Genomic DNA, 20,026 nt, shown 5'->3' with positions numbered 1-20,026 from the left:
ATGGGCAGCGGGGTGTGTTTTCCTGCACTGGGACTGGTGGCCTGGCTGTGCTGCCTCAGTCTGGGACCCGTTCAAGGGGGAAAGGTGCTGGTTGTGCCTGTGGATGGGAGTCACTGGCTCAGCATGAAGATACTGGTGAAGGAGCTAACCCGCAGGGGCCATGAGGCTGTGGTGCTGGTGCCTGAATGCAGCATGTTGATCCATGACTCAGAGAGCTACAAGACTGAGATCTACCCAGTGCCCTTCGCCAAAACTGAACTGGATGGAGTAATGAGCCAGCTGAAGGATGGAGTTTTCCTCAAGCCACCAGGAATCACAGATCTGTTTGTCAATGTGCAGCGTTTGATTAACTTTACATCGCTTCAGGTGAAAGCCTGCGAGAGTTTACTGAACAACCAGCCTCTAATGAGTCAACTGAAGGGAGGGGGCTTCGATCTTGTGCTTACAGACCCCTTCCTTCCCTGCGGCTCCATCCTGGCTCACGTCTTTTCCATTCCAGCTGTTTATTTCCTGCGTGGACTTCCATGTCAGCTGGATACAAGGGCTAACCAGTGTCCCTCTCCTCCTTCCTACGTCCCTGTGTCCTTCACTGGTAATACAGACATCATGAACTTCCCACAGAGAGTCAAAAATGTGTTTATGTCCATGTTGGAGTCCTACATGTGCAAAGTAATGTATTACAACTTTGAGGATCTGGTCAACAGATACCTAGGAGACAACATGACCTACACAGAACTTCTTAGTCAAGGCGCGATATGGCTTCTCAGATATGACTTTACTTTTGAATGGCCCAAACCAATCTTGCCAAACATGGCTCTTATTGGAGGGATCAATTGTGGAGAGAACGCTCCTCTGCCAGCGGTGAGTATTCAAAGAATTTATGCCAGAGTAAACATGCATGCATCACATCTGGATTCACGTTCGGCAAATTGCATACTTGCTCTTTAAGTCAGGTGAAAGCAAACCCCTTAGATGAAAACACCAGTGAAAGAAAACAGCAAACATTAGTTAGTACGACCAGGTGCTTAAAATATTGTAACGATTGTTTGGGTTGTTTATCATGATTGACCAACACTTGGCTCACTACATTGTGAAAGAACAGGTTTTTCTGCTCTTATGGAAGATACAGTGTGTGGAATGTGAGCAAGGGAAAGCAAATGTATGGGCTATGGCCAGCTAAGAAAACAAGTGAGGGGCCCTGTTATATTTACAGGAATGAAACACTCACGCAAAAGGAAAGGGCCGGTTGACAGAAACACAATCAAGATTATGCTTCTAATATTGTTTAATTGGTGCTGTATACAATGTTGATCGAGATAATTCCTTCGCAGCAGCGTTTGGTCATTGCCCGCTAGATCTTGCGTGTCTTTTCCAACCCCCCTGCAGGACTTGGAGGAGTTTGTGGATGGCTCAGGAGACGACGGCTTTATCGTCTTTACCCTGGGCTCCATGGTGTCCAACATGCCAGAGAAGAAGGCGAAACAGTTCTTTGATGCCTTTCAGCAAATTCCTCAAAGGGTAACATAACCATTAAGATCAAATCACTTTACTGAGATTCAAGCCAATAACGTACATCAGTTTATGTATATACAAAATAAAAGCCTCACAGCAAGAAGGTGCCGGGTCTCCACCACCAAAACATTCATAATTTCTGTTTCAGGTTGTTTGGAGATACACTGGAGTCTTACCTGAAGATGTACCCAAGAACGTGAGAATCATGAAGTGGTTACCTCAGAATGATCTCCTAGGTGGGTTTAGTTTTACCCAGACAGTGTTATGTATTAAAACATGACATCGCGCCAAACTAATCAAAGCATTATCAAACTGCATTTTGGACTGGACCTAAGATTGTCTCTGTGCTCCGCAGCCCATCCCAAAGCTAAAGTCTTCATCACTCACGGAGGTACCCATGGTGTCTATGAGAGTATCTGCCATGCTGTACCCATGCTGATGTTTCCACTGTTTGGGGACCAGGGGGACAACGTACTTCGCATGGTGTCCCGAGGCGTTGCAGAGACACTCACAATTTATGATATGACAACTGAAACCCTATTGGTTGCAATTAATAAGATCATCAATGACAAAAGGTAAGACAAGTGCACGTCTATTACATGAAGTTTTCTATTCCTATGTGTGTTTCTCGCGAGAACACGTTGTCTATATTCTGTAGATTCAACAAATGTGTTCCTTCCTCGTGAATCATTTGCAAAGCCTATTTTTCAAAAATGTTTTTAAGAAGTCCATTCGTTTACACCCATGTTTGCTTACTATGTTTGTTGATGACTTGCATGAAACCGTGCTCGTATTCATGCGACCAATAAAACAAACACACCGCATGTGTACCACTGTGACCTCATGTGTGCAAACAGTGTATAAGATAAGTAAGACAAATGAAATGGGGGCCCACCCATTGATACAAGTTGCTCCATAGTGCTTCTTGTAGTCAATGACATAAATGTTTAACTTATTTTACACATTTTAAGTGGAAACTGTGTTTTAGGAAATAGTTGTAACTATAGTCTGTAGACCTGGAGATCATTCCATTAACTTTTATATTTTCTAAATATTACTTCTCCCCAGTTACAAAGAGAAGATAGTGGCTCTGTCTCAGAAACACTTGGACCGCCCTGTTGAGCCGTTGGACCTGGCGGTCTTCTGGACGGAGTTCGTCATGAAACACAAAGGAGCTGCACATTTAAGGGTCGCTGCACACGACTTGAACTGGATTCAGTACCACAGCCTGGATGTCATCGGCTTGTTTGCCATCATTCTCATCACCGTTCTGTGGTTGACAGTCAAATGCTGCTTGCTCTGCACTCGCATGTGTTTCAGGAAGGGGACTCCTAAAAGAAAGCAAGAGTAGTGTTTCTAATGCAACGTCATTTGTTCTATAAGCTCTGTCATGAAATGAATAGAGGAGTTTGAAGAAGAAAAAAACATGGTGCAGGTTCTCTGTGTGTGCGTGCATATGTGGTGTACATGGTGTGTGTATGTGTATGTGTGTGCGTGTGTGTGGTGTAAATGTTGTCATGATTTAATATGTAATCATTTTTTATAAAAAAAAAGAAAATCTATTTTGGAAAAAGTACACTTTAGACTGTTGTGATATTTGGCAATATAAATAAAGTTAAATTAAAGAGACACTGCTTTACTTTGAGGTTTCTTGGTTTTACAGACTGCAGGAGTTAACGTTGGTTCTTGAGTGGGTGGAATCATTTGCTGACATGTAGCTAACAACATTAGCTAATAGCTTTATTCGAACATTGTTTTAATGAATTAGCCTGCAAGCCTAATTTTTAGGAAATGTCATAATTTACTCTATTTAAATTTGCTACTCCACTCATTTAACCAAACAGTGGACAAATTCTTCCTTTCAACATCTTGTGGGATTATTCCCTGGAGAATACCTATTGACTAACGAGAAACACAATCACTGCAAAGGTCTGAGCTGTAGTTTACAGGAATGTACCGGAGGGCACACAGAGGCTGTTGATACATAAAGAGATGGCTGACTGTTATTTACAAAGAGCTACATTTGAGACCGTCAGGCTGCTTTTAGTTTTATGTCAACCAAAGCTCTGTAGATACACCATCTAAAGGCTAATTATCTTATTGGAGAAACAAATTATTTCCACACTTACAAATTATCTCCACATTTACTCAACCTTTTTGACGCAGGTGTGGATATATTGTAGCTTCTGCCGAGAGAAGCCAAACGACACTTTCAAAGTGAGTAGAATCTGCAGCTCAGTCTGTGAGCCAGAGCTCTGAACTGGGTCGTGTTGGGTTTTATTTAATTCACCTGCTCTCCATCGGACTGAGTGGTGTTTGTTTGACAAAACTAGAAGAATATCCCCATTAAACATCCTTTAGAATGCATGCAGATACAAAAAAAAGTATAATAAATGAAGTCAGCTTTGATATATGTGGCTTTATTGGGGCAAAATATGTGAGTTAGTAAAGATAGATACATAAATTGTCAAATTTGGCATGCGGGTGGAAGCAGAACACAGGACAACATGGTGTCATTTTAGGTGAATCTCCTTTTGCTGGAAAATACAATAAAATCTGTGACTTCTAATTGTTAATTGTTAAAGGTAGAGTATCAGACATTTCACTATTGCCACTTTCAGTTCTTTTTATGTTATTTTGTATTATTTTGGAAAAAGAGCTACTAAAAATAGGCAAGCCAAATGGCTGCTGAAGTCTCAGTTTGGATATTGCTCCCTTCTTTCTGAATACAGAAGTCATCCCCACCAGAATACTGTATTCATTTACAGTCCGTGTTTTAAGCTACGCTACAGTGGCTGCAGCATTCACTGCTTATCCTCTCCGTCTTCCTTGCAGAGGTTGCAGTCTTGCTTGTGGAAACCACATAGATTTAGTAGTATTGGAATTTCTTCCTGTTAAGAAAGAAATTCAAAAGTGTAAACTTGTGTTTTTTGAATTTGTATTGTACAAACTGCACAAGTGGCCACTGAAAAGACTATAGTCTAAAAGTTGCTGTACAATAGGTTACATTTCTCACCTGTTTCAGAATACATTTATTTATATACTAAATGTGCCACTTTTACCATTTCACTGAGGTTAAAAGCTGAGTTTGAAGCTATTGAAATGAAGACCGACGACCTGATGTCATCCATGGTTCAATTGCAAATCCTCAACCTTTCATGTTTATGGAAAATGTTGTGACCAACATCCTCAAATCACATGAGGGTCATTTGATAAGGCCTTGCGCCTTATCAAATGACCCTCAAATATGTATTCTGTGGCAGCTTAGAATGAGTAATACTTCATACGTTAATACTGGAATCATCCAAGCCTGTTTTAGTTACACCTATGGACATGCGGGAGTATCCTGTCTGCACTTTTGTGGGGTAAACAAAAAGGTAAAGATTGCCATCGACCCTGTTCAACTAGACAACCATCTGTTCCAGTATCACTTTAGCATTGGTCCATTCAGACCAGATCTTAGATAACCTAAAAGAAAAAAAATACACAATTCATCAATAGCTGCTAATCTGTTCATAACCCCAAATAGGCACAATGTCCTCAATTGCAACCTGTGTCATGCTGCTGTGTCATTAATCATGTATTGTTAATGTCGCTTCCATCTTTACGGTATTGTGTATTCCTCAGCTTGACTGCATGTAAGGGTGAGGGTCAAACAAACTACCCTGACAGTGCAAAAACATTAGAAATACCTTCATCAAATTACTATTCCCGAAAAAACAATGGAGCACACCACAATGGAAACTTTGAATAAACGTTCTATGTGCTGCTGACTATAATTCAAAAGATGTTTTTTTTAAAGTCAGTTGAGATGCTGGTAGATTGTAAGACTGCCATTCCTCATCAACAATAGCACGTTACAGTGCCAGAAGGAAGGTGCGTGTGTTATATGAGAACTGGGCCGCTCATTTTCTTTCATGAGTGTATTTTGGACAGATTAAATGCCTACAGCTCCACCTAGTGGGCAGTAAACACTAATGCACACCAGACACCTTGAACAGCCATTGCAGCTCTCTTTGGTTTCATGCATTTAATAATACTCAAGTCATGAATCAAAAAGGCATGTGTGAAGGTTTAATCAGACAGCATTCTTCCACATTCCCAGACCAAGGGTGTGACTAAGTATATCATACAATCGCCTCTGGTATTTGCTGCATAAAAACAAAATAAATTACTAATATGAACTGCTTACATGGACTTCTACTCTACCCACAGATATCAACATCAGCCTGGTGGAGGTTTCCTGCAACACAAAATAAACAGACAATAGTACCGTATTTATTAGGAGAGACATGAAAGAAACCGTTACTTTGATGTTCCCGGTGTATTTAGGGGAAGGCGTGGTTCACGTGGGCACATGAAACAGGATAGAGATGGTTCCCATAACAAACACCTGATTTTTTGAGTTTGAAGTTTGAAATGTGTACAACTTTATATATAGGGCTGCAAACAGGTGTTCACACAAGTGTCTGTGTGTGTGTGTGTGTGTGTGTGTGTGTGTGTTTGTGTGTGTGTGTGTGTGTGTGTGTGTGTGTGTGTGTGTGTGTGTGTGTGTGTGTGTGTGTGTGTGTGTGTGTGTGTGTGTGTGCGTGCGTGCGTGTGTGTGCGTGAGAGGGAGAGTGGGGAATGTGATCAGCAATTGTATATGTTTAAATGCCTAGTGTGGAGGATATCATAAGGTCTTGAGGCAATCAGATGTAAAACACAATATTTATGATTGATTAAAGTTGTAAATCGGTCAGATTAGACCCGAACACGACAGGAGGGTTAAGATAGCAACAATGGATCCAACTTTATACCAGATGTTGCAGTCTCCCCTGCCATGTAGCGTTAGCTCAGAAAACACACGCCATGTTGTGCTATGTTTTATTGTTTACAGCTTCTCTTAACACGGAATTTATGACCCCTGCAGCTGAGCCACACTTAATTAAATGCTGCGAGAAAGCGAGCGAGAGAGCGAGAGAGAGAAAAAGTGGCTCCCAATCAGGAGCCGGCTCTCAGAGCCGTTCCGTTTGCGACAGACACATCACTACTCTGTTCATCTTCTACTTCTGCACAACGACCATGATCCACACATACTGCAGTATCATTTTCTTGCAGCTGTTCTCCCTCACTGGTAAGACGAGATCAAATGTATTTTTGCCAGGAGAGACATGACTACATAATAATAGCAGTTTGTAGGGATCATGGATGATCTTTAAGCTTTGAGCCTTATTAATAGTTGGAAAGTTCGAAACAAGTCTTTAATTTAGCTTCGCAGCAGCGCTAGCTAGTGCTGCTCCTAGCTTGCTACAGCGGGGACACTGACCGGAGGTAGGAGCGGCTTGTTACCCGACTTTTACGGTATATTTAATCAACATGTCTGTGAATGTTGCATGAGCAACTTTTCTGAGGCCAAAAGTATTGTCCTTTCCTTACTTTAAGTCCAGATTGAAGACTTTTCTGTTTACTGTTGCCTTTAATTGATCCAGATTCAACTGCTGCATCTCACTACTGCATTTTTTTTCTTCTTAAACTGCACTGCAACTTTTATTCAATTTTTTATTTAGCTTTTTGACTGTTTTAATGTTTTCTTAAATGTTTTAAATCCTGTTTTCTCTGCATTATGTTTTGATGCTTTTAATGGTTTTATGTGAAGCACTTTGAATCGCCTTGTTGAAATGTGCTATACAAATAAACTTGCCTTGCCTTGGCTTACTTGCTTATTAAACAACATGGCAAACATCTTTGTTTTGAAAAAAAATGAATAAAGTTGGTGCAAAATTCTCACTGTATAACTAGCATTTACATCGTACCATCATCTTACTATAAAGCATGTTTCTTTGTTGTTGTGCTTAGCTCCTTTTTACGTGTCAGTTTCATGTTTACATAAGCCTCTTCAAATCTTTCTGTAAAAAAAGAAACCGGTAATCTATAAAAACTAATTTATTGGAGGATCTACAAGGTTGCTTAGAGCAGTGAGAATCAGGGACAAGTCTCCCTCACCGCGCTTGTAACGATCATTAATTAAGCAACAGAACAGAAGCAACAGTCATCCATCAATGATGCAGCCTGTGAGAATACTGGAAACAGTCTTCTTCTTTGAGGTAAATCATTGACTCCTCAGCTCTACTATCCAGCAGTGTTGTCACTGTGGTGAGAACGAAAAGGAGCTGTGTGCTCTCTTTTGTGTATCAGGTGCCAAAACACCACTGAAGCGTTGCAGCTTAATTCAAAATGGTTTTGACATCGTGGAACAATGTTTTTGTGGAACATTTCTGGAACATAGACCTACGTTTGAATGTCAAAACGATGATATTTCAACACTGAAATGAGGCCAGTAACATCACAGATTCAATTTAAAATGGGTTTAAGATCAGAGCTTATATGAATGACAAAGTTGACCGCAGAGTTTGGTGATTTCATGTTTGTGTAGTTAACGGATACAGGAAGATCACCCCTGGATTGAAGATGAATGATGCAGTAAACCAACAGAAAACATCCAGTCGGAGGTGCTTTGATGGCTTTGGCACCACCATCTGGTTACATAGTACAAGCACAAGAGTTTCTCATGAAAGGCTATTTTCTTTGTTTCATATGTCTTCAAAGCACTTTAGAAGTCAGATGTTTATGTTGTTTGAACATATTAATTAAAACTGTAGCGTAAATGAAAACGCGTCTGCCATAAAATGCTCAACATATGAACGCAACCCATACAAATTGTGCAAGTAAATAGACAAAATCCCTAAAAGAAGTTTGTATTACTCTGAAATTGTTCTTGCTCATTTTAGAACTGGATTCTCAAGTTGTTTGAGCATGTTGGAATTCAATTTGTATGAAGCTTTGTTACACTTTTATGACATCCTGTCCATGAGCTGAAAATGTTAATTACATGAGAACTGTCATACAGTGATAACATGAGCAGTTGAAATAGTGCATCTTGGGTCTCAAGAAGGTTTTTAAAGTATTCCTCAGTCCAAAGTAACACGCAGCCTATCTCAACACACTGGGTAGCAAGACAATGGCCTTCTAACTAAAGCAGACCACTCTGCCATATGTAACTACCATTGATCACAAGATCACTTATGTTAATGTTGTTATAAATACTCAAACTGCGCAAGCGCGATAGTGAACATATCCAGTGTGAAACACTGCCTATGGCAGTCATCCAGGATACATAGAACCGTAGTTACCTTCGTAAATTTAATTCTCTGTGTTCTCGAGGGGGAGGAGAGAGGGAGCAGGTTAAGTAATCAGAGGACTTTGCACCCATCAACAGGTAATATATGATGCAAATTTGCACAGCCACCATGACTTGCAAGTCATGAAAAGTTAAAGTCCACTGCTGGAGAAATTCAATAAGAATGCAAACAGAAACTCTATTTAAGGTAAATAGAGTGAAGGTAATCCATTTTGCAACTGATATCCCAAAAGACGTATTAACTTATTTATCTTGACAAATTTCCTTTTTTTTGGATAAACATACTGTTTCTATAATGCTTAGACTGCTTCACATGCTATAACAACAAAATTGAATCACAACTTACAAAGTAAAAATAAAGAGTTGCACTATGTTGCATGTAAGTATGACAAAAAGAAAAAGAAATGAGCAAAGTCCCTCACTCTGTCTTCCTCGGGTTATATAAAAGCCTGTCTGCAAACGTAACTTCCTGCAGGACTTAAACCCACACACACTCAGTCACACACACACACACACACACACACACACACATACTGCTACCTCCTAACAACAGCTATCACTAGCTCTTACAACAAGCAAGCTTGCACTACAGAACGGAGGCAATGGGCAGCGGGGTGTGTTTTCCTGCACTGGGACTGGTGGCCTGGCTGTGCTGCCTCAGTCTGGGACCCGTTCAAGGGGGAAAGGTGCTGGTTGTGCCTCTGGATGGGAGTCCCTGGCTCAGCATGAAGATACTGGTGAAGGAGCTAACCCGCAGGGGCCATGAGGCTGTGGTGCTGGTGCCTGAATGCAGCATGTTGATCCATAACTCAGAGAGCTACAAGGCTGAGATCTACCCAGTGCCCTTCACCAAAACTGAACTGGATGGAGTAATGACCCAGCTGAAGGATGGAGTTTTCCTCAAGCCACCAGGAATCACAGATCTGTTTGTCAATGTGCAGCGTTTGATTAACTATACATCGCTTCAGGTGAAAGCCTGCGAGAGTTTACTGAACAACCAGCCTCTAATGAGTCAACTGAAGGGAGGGGGCTTCGATTTTGTGCTTACAGACCCCTTCCTTCCCTGCGGCTCCATCCTGGCTCACGTCTTTTCCATTCCAGCTGTTTATTTCCTGCGTGGACTTCCATGTCAGCTGGATACAAGGGCTAACCAGTGTCCCTCTCCTCCTTCCTACGTCCCTGTGTCCTTCACTGGTAATACAGACATCATGAACTTCCCACAGAGAGTCAAAAACGTGTTTATGTCCATGTTGGAGTCCTACATGTGCAAAGTAATGTATTACAACTTTGAGGATCTGGTCAACAGATACCTAGGAGACAACATGACCTACACAGAACTTCTTAGTCAAGGTGCGATATGGCTTTTTAGATATGACTTTACTTTTGAATGGCCCAAACCTATCTTGCCGAACATGGTTTTTATTGGAGGGATCAACTGTGGAGAGAACACTCCTCTGCCAGCGGTGAGTATTGAAAAGTATTCGTAGAACCTCGGGTGCTCATGGCAGAGAAGAAATACAAAAAATCAATGACTTATAATAAACGGTTTAATTAAAGTTCAAATGGTGATACAGTGTACATATACTCAGCTTAGGGTCTCGAGCTTCCGCTCCACAGACCGTTCCACAGAACCTCATTGGTTCAAATCTACGGCATGTGATTGGCTAAAAGTCCCACAGGGGCGGAGTCTCTCTTTTCCGGTACCTGAAGTCCTCACTCCGCCCGCCTGTGTTTACTATCAACATATTTTACCTAGAAGGAATTGTTATTCAGTTTTATATGTTACAACTGATGAGAATCTTACTACAGCTTACAGTCATCCTCCCACAGACCCTCTTCACCTCTGCTGGCTCGAATCCCCCCACTGTGGTGGATAAGAACAGTAGGGAGATTCCCCAGACCACAGGTGGTCCAGTCCCCTTTGTTCTTAAAACCAAATGCTCCCTTGTAAAACCCTCAACCACTGTCTGTGTGTAAATGACCTCTGCACTCTCCAGTACAGAGACCATGTGACCCCCAGCAAACTAGTGACTCTGTGACCTGATAAACAATAATTCATCTTAAGCATTGCAATGTACACATGGACATCATTATACAGTAATACAAATGACCCTAATATGCATACAATTACAAATCCTTCATAATAATATCCCTTATTAATTATCATATTTCATGCATTTTAATTTACAAATAAACAACTCATTTTACATAGATGTGCAAGTCCAAATGTGACAAACTAAGCTTAAAAAACACTACAGTATTCAAAGAATTTATGCCAGAGTAAACATGCATGCATCATATCTGGATTCACGTTCGGCAAATTGCATACTTGCTCTTTAAGTCAGGTGAAAGCAAACCCCTTAGATGAAAACACCAGTGAAAGAAAACAGCAAACATTAGTTAGTACTACCAGGTGCTTAAAATATTGTAACGATTGTTTGGGTTGTTTATCATGATTGACCAACACTTGGCTCACTACATTGTGAAAGAACAGGTTTTTCTGCTCTTATGGAAGATGCAGTGTGTGGAATGTGAGCAAGGGAAAGCAAATGTATGGGCTATGGCCAGCTAAGAAAACAAGTGAGGGGCCCTGTTATGTTAACAGGAATTAAACACTCACGCAAAAGTAAAGGGCCGGTTGACAGAAACACAATCAAGATTATGCTTCTAATATTGTTTAATTGGTGCTGTATACAATGTTGATCGAGATAATTCCTTCGCAGCAGCTTTTGGTCATTGCCCGCTAGATCTTGCGTGTCTTTTCCAAACCCCCTGCAGGACTTGGAGGAGTTTGTGGATGGCTCAGGAGACGACGGCTTTATCGTCTTTACCCTGGGCTCCATGGTGTCCAACATGCCGGAGAAGAAGGCGAAACAGTTCTTTGATGCCTTTCGGCAAATTCCTCAAAGGGTAACATAACCATTAAGATCAAATCACTTTACTGAGATTTAAGCCAATAACGTACATCAGTTTATGTATATACAAAATAAAAGCCTCACAGCAAGAAGGTGCCGGGTCTCCACCACCAAAACATTCATAATTTCTGTTTCAGGTTGTTTGGAGATACACTGGAGTCTTACCTGAAGATGTACCCAAGAACGTGAGAATTATGAAGTGGTTACCTCAGAATGATCTCCTAGGTGGGTTTAGTTTTACCCAGACAGTGTTATGTATTAAAACATGACATCGCGCCAAACTAATCAAAGCATTATGAAACATTTATTTATCAAGCATTTTGGACTGGACCTAAGATTGTCTCTGTGCTCCGCAGCCCATCCCAAAGCTAAAGTCTTCATCACTCACGGAGGTATCCATGGTGTCTATGAGAGTATCTGCCATGCTGTACCCATGCTGATGTTTCCACTGTTTGGGGACCAGGGTGACAACGTACTTCGCATGGTGTCCCGAGGCGTTGCAGAGACACTCACAATTTATGATATGACAACTGAAACCCTATTGGTTGCAATTAATAAGATCATCAATGACAAAAGGTAAGACAAGTGCACGTCTATTACATGAAGTTTTCTATTCCTATGTGTGTTTCTCATGAGAACACGTTGTCTATATTCTGTAGATTCAACAAACGTGTTCCTTCCTCGTGAATCATTTGCAAAGCCTATTTTTCAAAAATGCTTTCAAGAAGTCCATTCTTTTACACCCATGTTTGCTTACTATGTTTGTTGATGCCTTGCATGAAACCGTGCTCGTATTCATGCGACCAATAAAACAAACACACCGCATGTGTACCACTGTGACCTCATGTGTGCAAACAGTGTATAAGACAAGTAAGATAAACTAAATGGGGGCCCACCCATTGATGCAAGTTGCTCCATAGTGCTTCTAGTAGTCAATGACATAAATGTTTAACTTATTTTACACATTTTAAGTGGAAACTGTGTTTTAGGAAATAGTTTTAACTATAGTCTGTAGACCTGGAGATCATTCCATTAACTTTTGTATTTTCTAAATATTACTTCTCCCCAGTTACAAAGAGAAGATAGTGGCGCTGTCTCAGAAACACTTGGACCGCCCTGTTGAGCCGTTGGACCTGGCGGTCTTCTGGATGGAGTTCGTCATGAAACACAAAGGAGCTGCACATTTAAGGGTCGCTGCACACGACTTGAACTGGATTCAGTACCACAGCCTGGATGTCATCGGCTTGTTTGCCATCATTCTCATCACCGTTCTGTGGTTGACAGTCAAATGCTGCTTGCTCTGCACTCGCATGTGTTTCAGGAAGGGGACTCCTAAAAGAAAGCAAGAGTAGTGTTTCTAATGCAACGTCATGTGTTCTATAAGCTCTGTCAGGAAATGAATAGAGGAGTTTGAAGAAGAAAAAAACATGGTGCAGGTTCTCTGTTGTGTGTGCGTGCATATGTGGTGTACATGTTGTCATGATTTGATCTGTAATCATTTTTTATTAAAGAAAAAAATCTATTTTTGGAAAGTACACTTTAGACTAGTGATATTGGGCAATATCAATAAAGTTAAATTAAAGAGACACTGCTTTACTTTGAAGTTTCTTGGTTTTACAGCAGAAGTTAAGTATGGTTCTTGAGTGGTTGGAATCGTTTACTGACATGTAGCTAACAACTCTTCCTTTCAACGTCTTGTGGGATTATTCCCTGGAGAATACATATTGACTAACGAGAAACACAATCACTGCAAAGGTCTGAGCTGTAGTTTACAGGAATGTACCGGAGGGCACACCGAGGCTGTTGATACATAAAGAGATGGCTGACTGTTATTTACAAAGAGCTACATTTGAGACCTTCAGGCTGCTTTTAGTTTTATGTCAACCAAAGCTCTGTAGATACATCATCTAAATGCCAATTATTTTACCGTAGAAACAAATTATTTCCACACTTACAAATTATCTCCACACTTACTCCACCTTTTCGATGCAGGTGTGGATATCGTGTAGCTTCTGCCGAGACAAGCCGAAAGACACTTTCAAAGTGAGTAGAATCTGCAGCTCAGTCTGTGAGCCAGAGCTCTGAACTGGGTCGTGTTGGGTTTTATTTAATGTACCTGCTCTCCATCGGACTCAGTGGTGTTTGTTTGACAAAACTAGAAGAATATCCCTAGTAAATATCCTTTTAGAATGCATGCAGATACAAAACAAGTATAATAAAATGAAGTCAGCTTTGATATCTGTTGCTCTATTGGAGCAAAATATGTGAGTTAGTAAAGATAGATACATAAATTGTCAAATTTGGCATGCAGAACACAAGACAACATGGTGTCATTTTAGGTGAAACTCCTTTTGCTGGAAAATACAATAAAATCCTCCCTGTCCTCTGCCACCACCGAAATCCTCATCCATGCCCTCATAACATCCAGACTCGATTACTGCAACAGCATCCTCTACGGCTCACCCAACAAAATCCTCAACAAACTTCAATATGTCCAAAACTCTGCCGCCCGACTGCTCACCTCCACCCGCCGTTATGATCACATCACCCCGGTCCTACACAACCTCCACTGGCTTCCTACTACGTCCAACTACTACTCATCACGTACAAATCCCTAAACAATCTGGCCCCTCCCTACCTTTCAGACCTCCTCCCCCTCCACGCCCCAACCCGTTGCCTCAGGTCCGCCGGCACAAACACTCTGAAGACCATCAGGACCAAGCGCCGGACCTGGGGGGACAGGGCCTTCTCAGCTGCTGCACCCCCCCTCTGGAACGCTCTCCCCATCCACATCCGGCAGGCTCCCACCCTTCCATCATTCAAGCAAGCCCTCAAAACACACCTCTTCCAACTCGCTTTCACCTGCTAACCCTGCACCCATCCTCCACTATGACCCTCAGCTTCTCCAGTTTTCTTTCCTTTCTTTCTTTGTCACAAAAATATCCTGTTTGTTTGTTTTGTTTGCTTTCTTTCATTTGTGTTCTGTTCTGTTTGTCATTGTCTCTTGTCCATAATGTAAAGCTTCTTTGTGTATCTAGAAAAGCGCTATATAAATTGAAATTATTATTATTATTATTATTATTATTATTATTATTAGGAAGAGCACTTCCAGCCACTCTGTTCATCTTCTACTTCTGCACAACGACCATGATCCACACATACTGCAGTATCATTTTCTTGCAGCTGTTCTCCCTCACTGGTAAGACAAGATCAAATTCATTTTTGCCAGGAGAGACATGACTACATAATAATGGCAGTTTTTAGGGATCATGGATCATCTTTAAGCTTTGAGCCTTATTAATAGTTGGAAAGTTCAAAACAAGTCTTTAATTTAGCTTCTTCCATTCTGTAATATTAAAACAATAAGGATGTTTATTTGTGTTTTGTAATCTGTGCATTAATTCACCTTATCCCTCGCATGTAAGGGGCCTCTGAGAGCGGCATAGTGTGTGGGAGGGTCATTCCAGGCCCTACATGGCATCCCTGGCAAAGTGCTTCACATTTAGATTATTGCTGAATTAACAACAATGCATGAGTGCCAACTCAAAAGACATGTTGGCAGGTTTACCTAGTTTTACAAAAAAGGTGTCATGCTGCAGTGAGAAAGGTGTGATCTCATTTCTTCTGTGCAACAATGTCATCTGCCCACAAAGTTTCCGTAGTGGGACTTGAATATAAATGGTGGCAGGAAGAGCACTTCCAGCCACTCTGTTCATGTTCTACTTCTGCACAACGACCATGATCCACACATACTGCAGTATCATTTTCTTGCAGCTGTTCTCCCTCACTGGTAAAACAAGATAAAATTTCTTTATTGCCTTTTTGATGGTTGGAAAGTTCGAAAAAAGTCTTTCATTTAGCTTCTTTCTGTAATATTAAAACAATAACGATGTTTGTTTGTGTTTGGTAATCTGTGCATTAATTCACCTTCTTCCCCTCATGTAAGGGGCCTCTGAGAGCGGCATAGTGGGTGGGAGGGTGGCGAAGCCTCATTCCAGGCCCTACATGGCATCCCTCCAGCTTTACGACAAACATCTCTGTGGCGGAATGCTCATTCGGGAGGACAGTTTGTAGAATCCAACAGTTTCTGAGTGGAGTTCTGTTGCACACGGTCCCAAACAAGCCACCTGATGCTTGTGTCTGGTCTTTCTTATATATATATATATATATATATATATATATATATATATATATATATATATATATATATAGTTTGAAGTTAAAAAGTTTGAAGCTGTAGTTTGAAGTCAAGTGTTTTGTATTTATTTATTTATATTTAAAGTATACTTTAAACAGTTAATATATTGTTCAATTTGAAGAAAAAAAATTGCCTTGGCAATAAAAAAGTATTGGTTCAGGTACCGTTTAGGAGCGGTATCGTTTTAAAAGTATCGTTTTAGCACCGGTATTGGAAAAAACCCAAACGATGCCCATCCCTAATTATAATATACTGAATTGTATTAATAAGATGTCATTTTATTATGTCAAAGTGTTGTAATAAATGTTAAATATTTAACTGCAAAGTAGTAATGCGTGATACCTTTTTTTTTTTGCATTGAATCATACTGGGATTAGATGGCCCCACCAAAAAAATTGCCACCAGCCGCCACTGCACTGGAGCACACGACTATGATATCATGTTGCTAGAGGTAAACTGAAACCGTGTAAAAGTTAATATAACATTTTGTGTGAGGAAAAGTCTCATCTAAGTCTCTATAAAGTATTTTGTGCAATGGGGGTTTCAGCTTTGAGGGCAAACATATATGGAAACAAATCTTCAATTCTCAGCACATGATTTGCACCAAATTTGACAAAAAGAAGGGAGGGATTTGCCCGGTAATGTAACAGCAATTGAAGCAGGACCGCAAATAAGTAACCAACCATTAACATCAATTATGCTGAAAATATGGAGAAAACCTTTTTAATTTTATGAATCAAAAACAAGTGCAGTCTTTTTTGTTTGCATTACCGTAAAAGTCGGGTTACAAGCCGCTACTACCTTCGGTCAGTGTCCCCTTTAGCTCCCCGCTGTAGCCAGCTAGCGCTCCTGCTAGTATTACTTCCAGCGTCATCCCGAGATCGGTTCTTTTTCATCTTCTCGCTGCGCAGGCTAACTAGTGTGTTAGCATCAGCCTTTGCTGAACTTGTGTAGAAGAAAGCTCGTCGCTTGTAGCCTTGTGACCTCCGGTCGGAGCTGCAGGTCTCTCGCCCTCCAGACCATCGAGCCGTACGACGCACCTATCTTCGGTCATCACCAGGTCGGCTATCTTCACACCGTGAAGCAACACCGGCTGAGATCGATTAATATTGTTTCTGCAACAGCAGATTCTACGGGCGCTCTCGCTCCCGCTAACTAGGTGGAGCGCTGACGGAAGCGCGCCGCTCGGTGTGGCTACATCACAACTGTCGCGGCCGGCTTTCAGTGAGCAGCGTCCCGCTCAGGCTGACTTTGGGAACGCTAACGAGAGCGACGTCAGGTAAACATTTTGGCTGCTATAGGTAGCGTAGTGTTGCCACTCAGGCTAACTGAGACCACGCTAATTCCCACCAGGATAACTGGTGGGACGCTACCGAGGTTATATCGATGACGGTATTGACCGTGTGCACATCAACATCGGTAAACATCGTGGCTGTTAGAGGAGCACGTCGATGACAGTACTAACAGCGATGACGGTACTGACAGCGTGTAGCTGTATACACCAAGAATCACAGCTACTAGACTAGCCATAGCTACGGTACTGGTGAGGAGAGTTTCCTAGAAGTGCTCCCTTCTCACTAGACAGATTGTGTCTGACCTGTTTCCACAGGACTGGTCTCCTCAGCAGTAGAGTGCTCTCACTGAAGCTACTGCTAGGACACCAATAATCACAGTTACTATACTAGCACAGCTACTATAGTCACAGCTACGCTACTAAGGGAGGAGAGTTTCCTTGCTCCCTGCTCACTGGACAGACCGTGTCTGACACGTTTCCTATGGAAACGGGTCAGTAGCTCCACAGTAGCTCAGTGCTCCCGCTGTAGCTAGGACATCAATGATCACAGTTGCTGTAATGGTGGGGAGAGTGCCCTCGCTCCCTCCCACTAGACAGACTGTGCCCGTCCTGTTGCCACATGACCGGCCTCCACAGTAGCACAGTGCTCCCGCTGTAGCTGACTGCTAGGACACCAGGAGCCACAGTTACTGTACTGGTGAGGAGGGTGCCCTCGCTCCCTCCCACTAGACGGACTGTGCCTGGCCTGTTGCCACATGACCGGTTCCCCACTAGCTCAGTGCTCTCGCTGAAGCTTACTGGTTGAACACCAATAATCACAGCTGCTGGACTAGTGAAGAGAGTGCTCTCGCTCTCCCCCCCAACTAGACAGACTGTGCCTTTCCTGTTCCACAGTAGCGCAGTGCTCCCGCTGAAGTTTACTGGTAGGACACCAGGAATCACAGCTACCGCATGGCGCCTCCCTCATAGGAGAAACCTCCTATTGCAGCTAGCAGTGGCGGTGCATCAATAGAGGGCGCTAGGGCGGCGCCCCTATTAAAATGTTGCGATGAAAAAAACGAAAAAAACATTATATACCAAATAATTTAAATAAGAAACATACCGTGTTGACGCGCTAAAGGTGTGTGGGAGACTGTAAGCCCTTGTCAACAACCACTTAAGTTAAATGTGACAAAATATAATATATCGCCGTTCATCATCACTGAGAAAAGCCCCTCCCCCTGTCGGGGCGCCGGCCAAATGTGAGTCTATGGCAGCGAGCAAACATTTCACGGTTGTTACGGCAAGGACAGCTTCTCATTGGCGGATGAAACGCGAATCTTCGGGCGCACAAATGTGCGCCCTAGCCAATGACATTGTTTCTTATTTCAACGTGATTGGACTATTCGTCGAATCAGAGACCTTTATCATTCCCTCACATCCCATATAGCTCCCACGTATCTACGCGAGCAACATAGCTAGCAGAGACTTTGATTATGTTAGTATGGCGACTGAAAACTCTGTGGTATCTCTACGCGAAACACCTTTCAACCGACAATCAGATGTTGACAAGAGGCTGAAAGAGTTGGGACCCGAATGTCCGGATTTAAAAATTCAGCAGCAAAGCACTGACCGCGAGAGGACGTACACCCGGAGCTTCTCCTCAAGCCTATATGCTAACCGAAGCTGGTTAGCGGATGCTCAGTGTGGAGCAAAGCAGTGGCTCTGAGCAGCCGAGGAAGCGCCGGGCTATGAAGGAAGATGAGCTTGGAAGGATTGCTGCAGAGGTGAGTGTCAAAATCAGCAGATGCCTGTGTTAGAGTTTAATGTTTTATCTTTCCCACAGCAGAACACATGTTGGACATTGTTAGATTTGGGTCGATATCATATCAGACTAAAACTTTATCTAAAATACCAATTCAACCCCCAACAAGTTTGTGTGTGTGTGTGTGTGTGTGTGTGTGTGTGTGTGTGTGTGTGTGTGTGTGTGTGTGTGTGTGTGTGTGTGTGTGTGTGTGTGTGTGTGTGTGTGTCATAGCTCCAGGCTAGAGCATCAAGGTGGCTCCTGGCCTTTTGTCTATGTTGATGAGTCATCAAGACACACAAAACATAGTTTTTATTAATTGTGTCAACTCTGATTGTTGGCTTTTGTCTGTAGTATGAAGCCTATTTGTAGTAGATATTTCCCCACAACTTATATGTCTGTCTCTCTCTATATATTTACCTGTAGGTACTTGGACACACCAGGGAACGCTTTGCCTTCAAAGACCACCTCATCAGTGCCACCTTACTGCAGGGCCCCCAGTTTAAATTTCTTTACAAGTAGTGGGGCCTACTCTGTCAAACACCCAATGTAAAATGTGATGTCTCTCTTTCTGAATCTATTCTGCTCTAAACCTCTTTCGTGTGAGGGTGTGGGCACCTTTTTTATTCTGTAAACCTCTGAAACCCAACCCAATGTTTCTTAAACCATTCTGCTCTGAACCTCTAATGCCCAAAGTTACAGTTTGTTGATAGTTGCTATTGGACAGTGTTGAGCACTGTGTTTTCTTGAAATAAAGCTTTGTTTTTTAGAATATTCTACTCAAAAGCTCTTTTCTTCTCATTGTGGAGTGCTATTTAAACCGTACCGTCCAACTGCGCCCCCCCCCCAAAAAAATATTCACCAGCCGCAACTGGCAGCTAGGTGGTCGGATCTAGCGTTCCGATCCCAGCCGCCGTCAACTAGGGGCCCGGACGTTGCCGAAAGTTACGAAGGTAACTACGGTTCTATGAATCCTGGATGACCGCCAGAGTTCTTGGTCACTCGGAATCTTGTGATTTCGCGAGAAGATTCTGCAGAACTGATCCCGGGATGACGCTGAAAGTTAAACCCGGCTGGGAGTCACCCAAGGTCACACGTGACTTTGTTGTTATAAATACTAGAACTGCGCAAGCGCGATACTGAA

The 20,026-nt window shown here is 42.2% G+C and overlaps 1 protein-coding gene across 1 annotated transcript; it reads left to right on the top strand.

Moving 5' to 3' along the window:
- Positions 1-12,959, top strand: LOC306747510 (uncharacterized protein; the record flags this gene model as incomplete). The annotated part of the gene is made up of 10 exons (XM_079230567.1): positions 1-861; positions 1,387-1,518; positions 1,661-1,748; positions 1,868-2,087; positions 2,581-2,859; positions 9,273-10,155; positions 11,471-11,602; positions 11,745-11,832; positions 11,964-12,183; positions 12,677-12,959. The coding sequence occupies 10 exons, from the start codon at positions 1-3 to the stop codon at positions 12,957-12,959; spliced, it is 3,186 nt and encodes a 1,061-aa protein (XP_079086693.1).
- Between the last annotated feature and the right edge of the window lie 7,067 nt (positions 12,960-20,026).

Source organism: Taurulus bubalis (assembly GCF_910589615.1).
Source record: "Taurulus bubalis genome assembly, chromosome: 15".
In the NCBI taxonomy this organism is placed as follows: Eukaryota; Metazoa; Chordata; class Actinopteri; order Perciformes; family Cottidae; genus Taurulus; species Taurulus bubalis.
The sequence above is the reverse complement of the archived record's forward strand: the minus strand, read 5'-3'. Positions and strand labels throughout refer to the sequence as shown.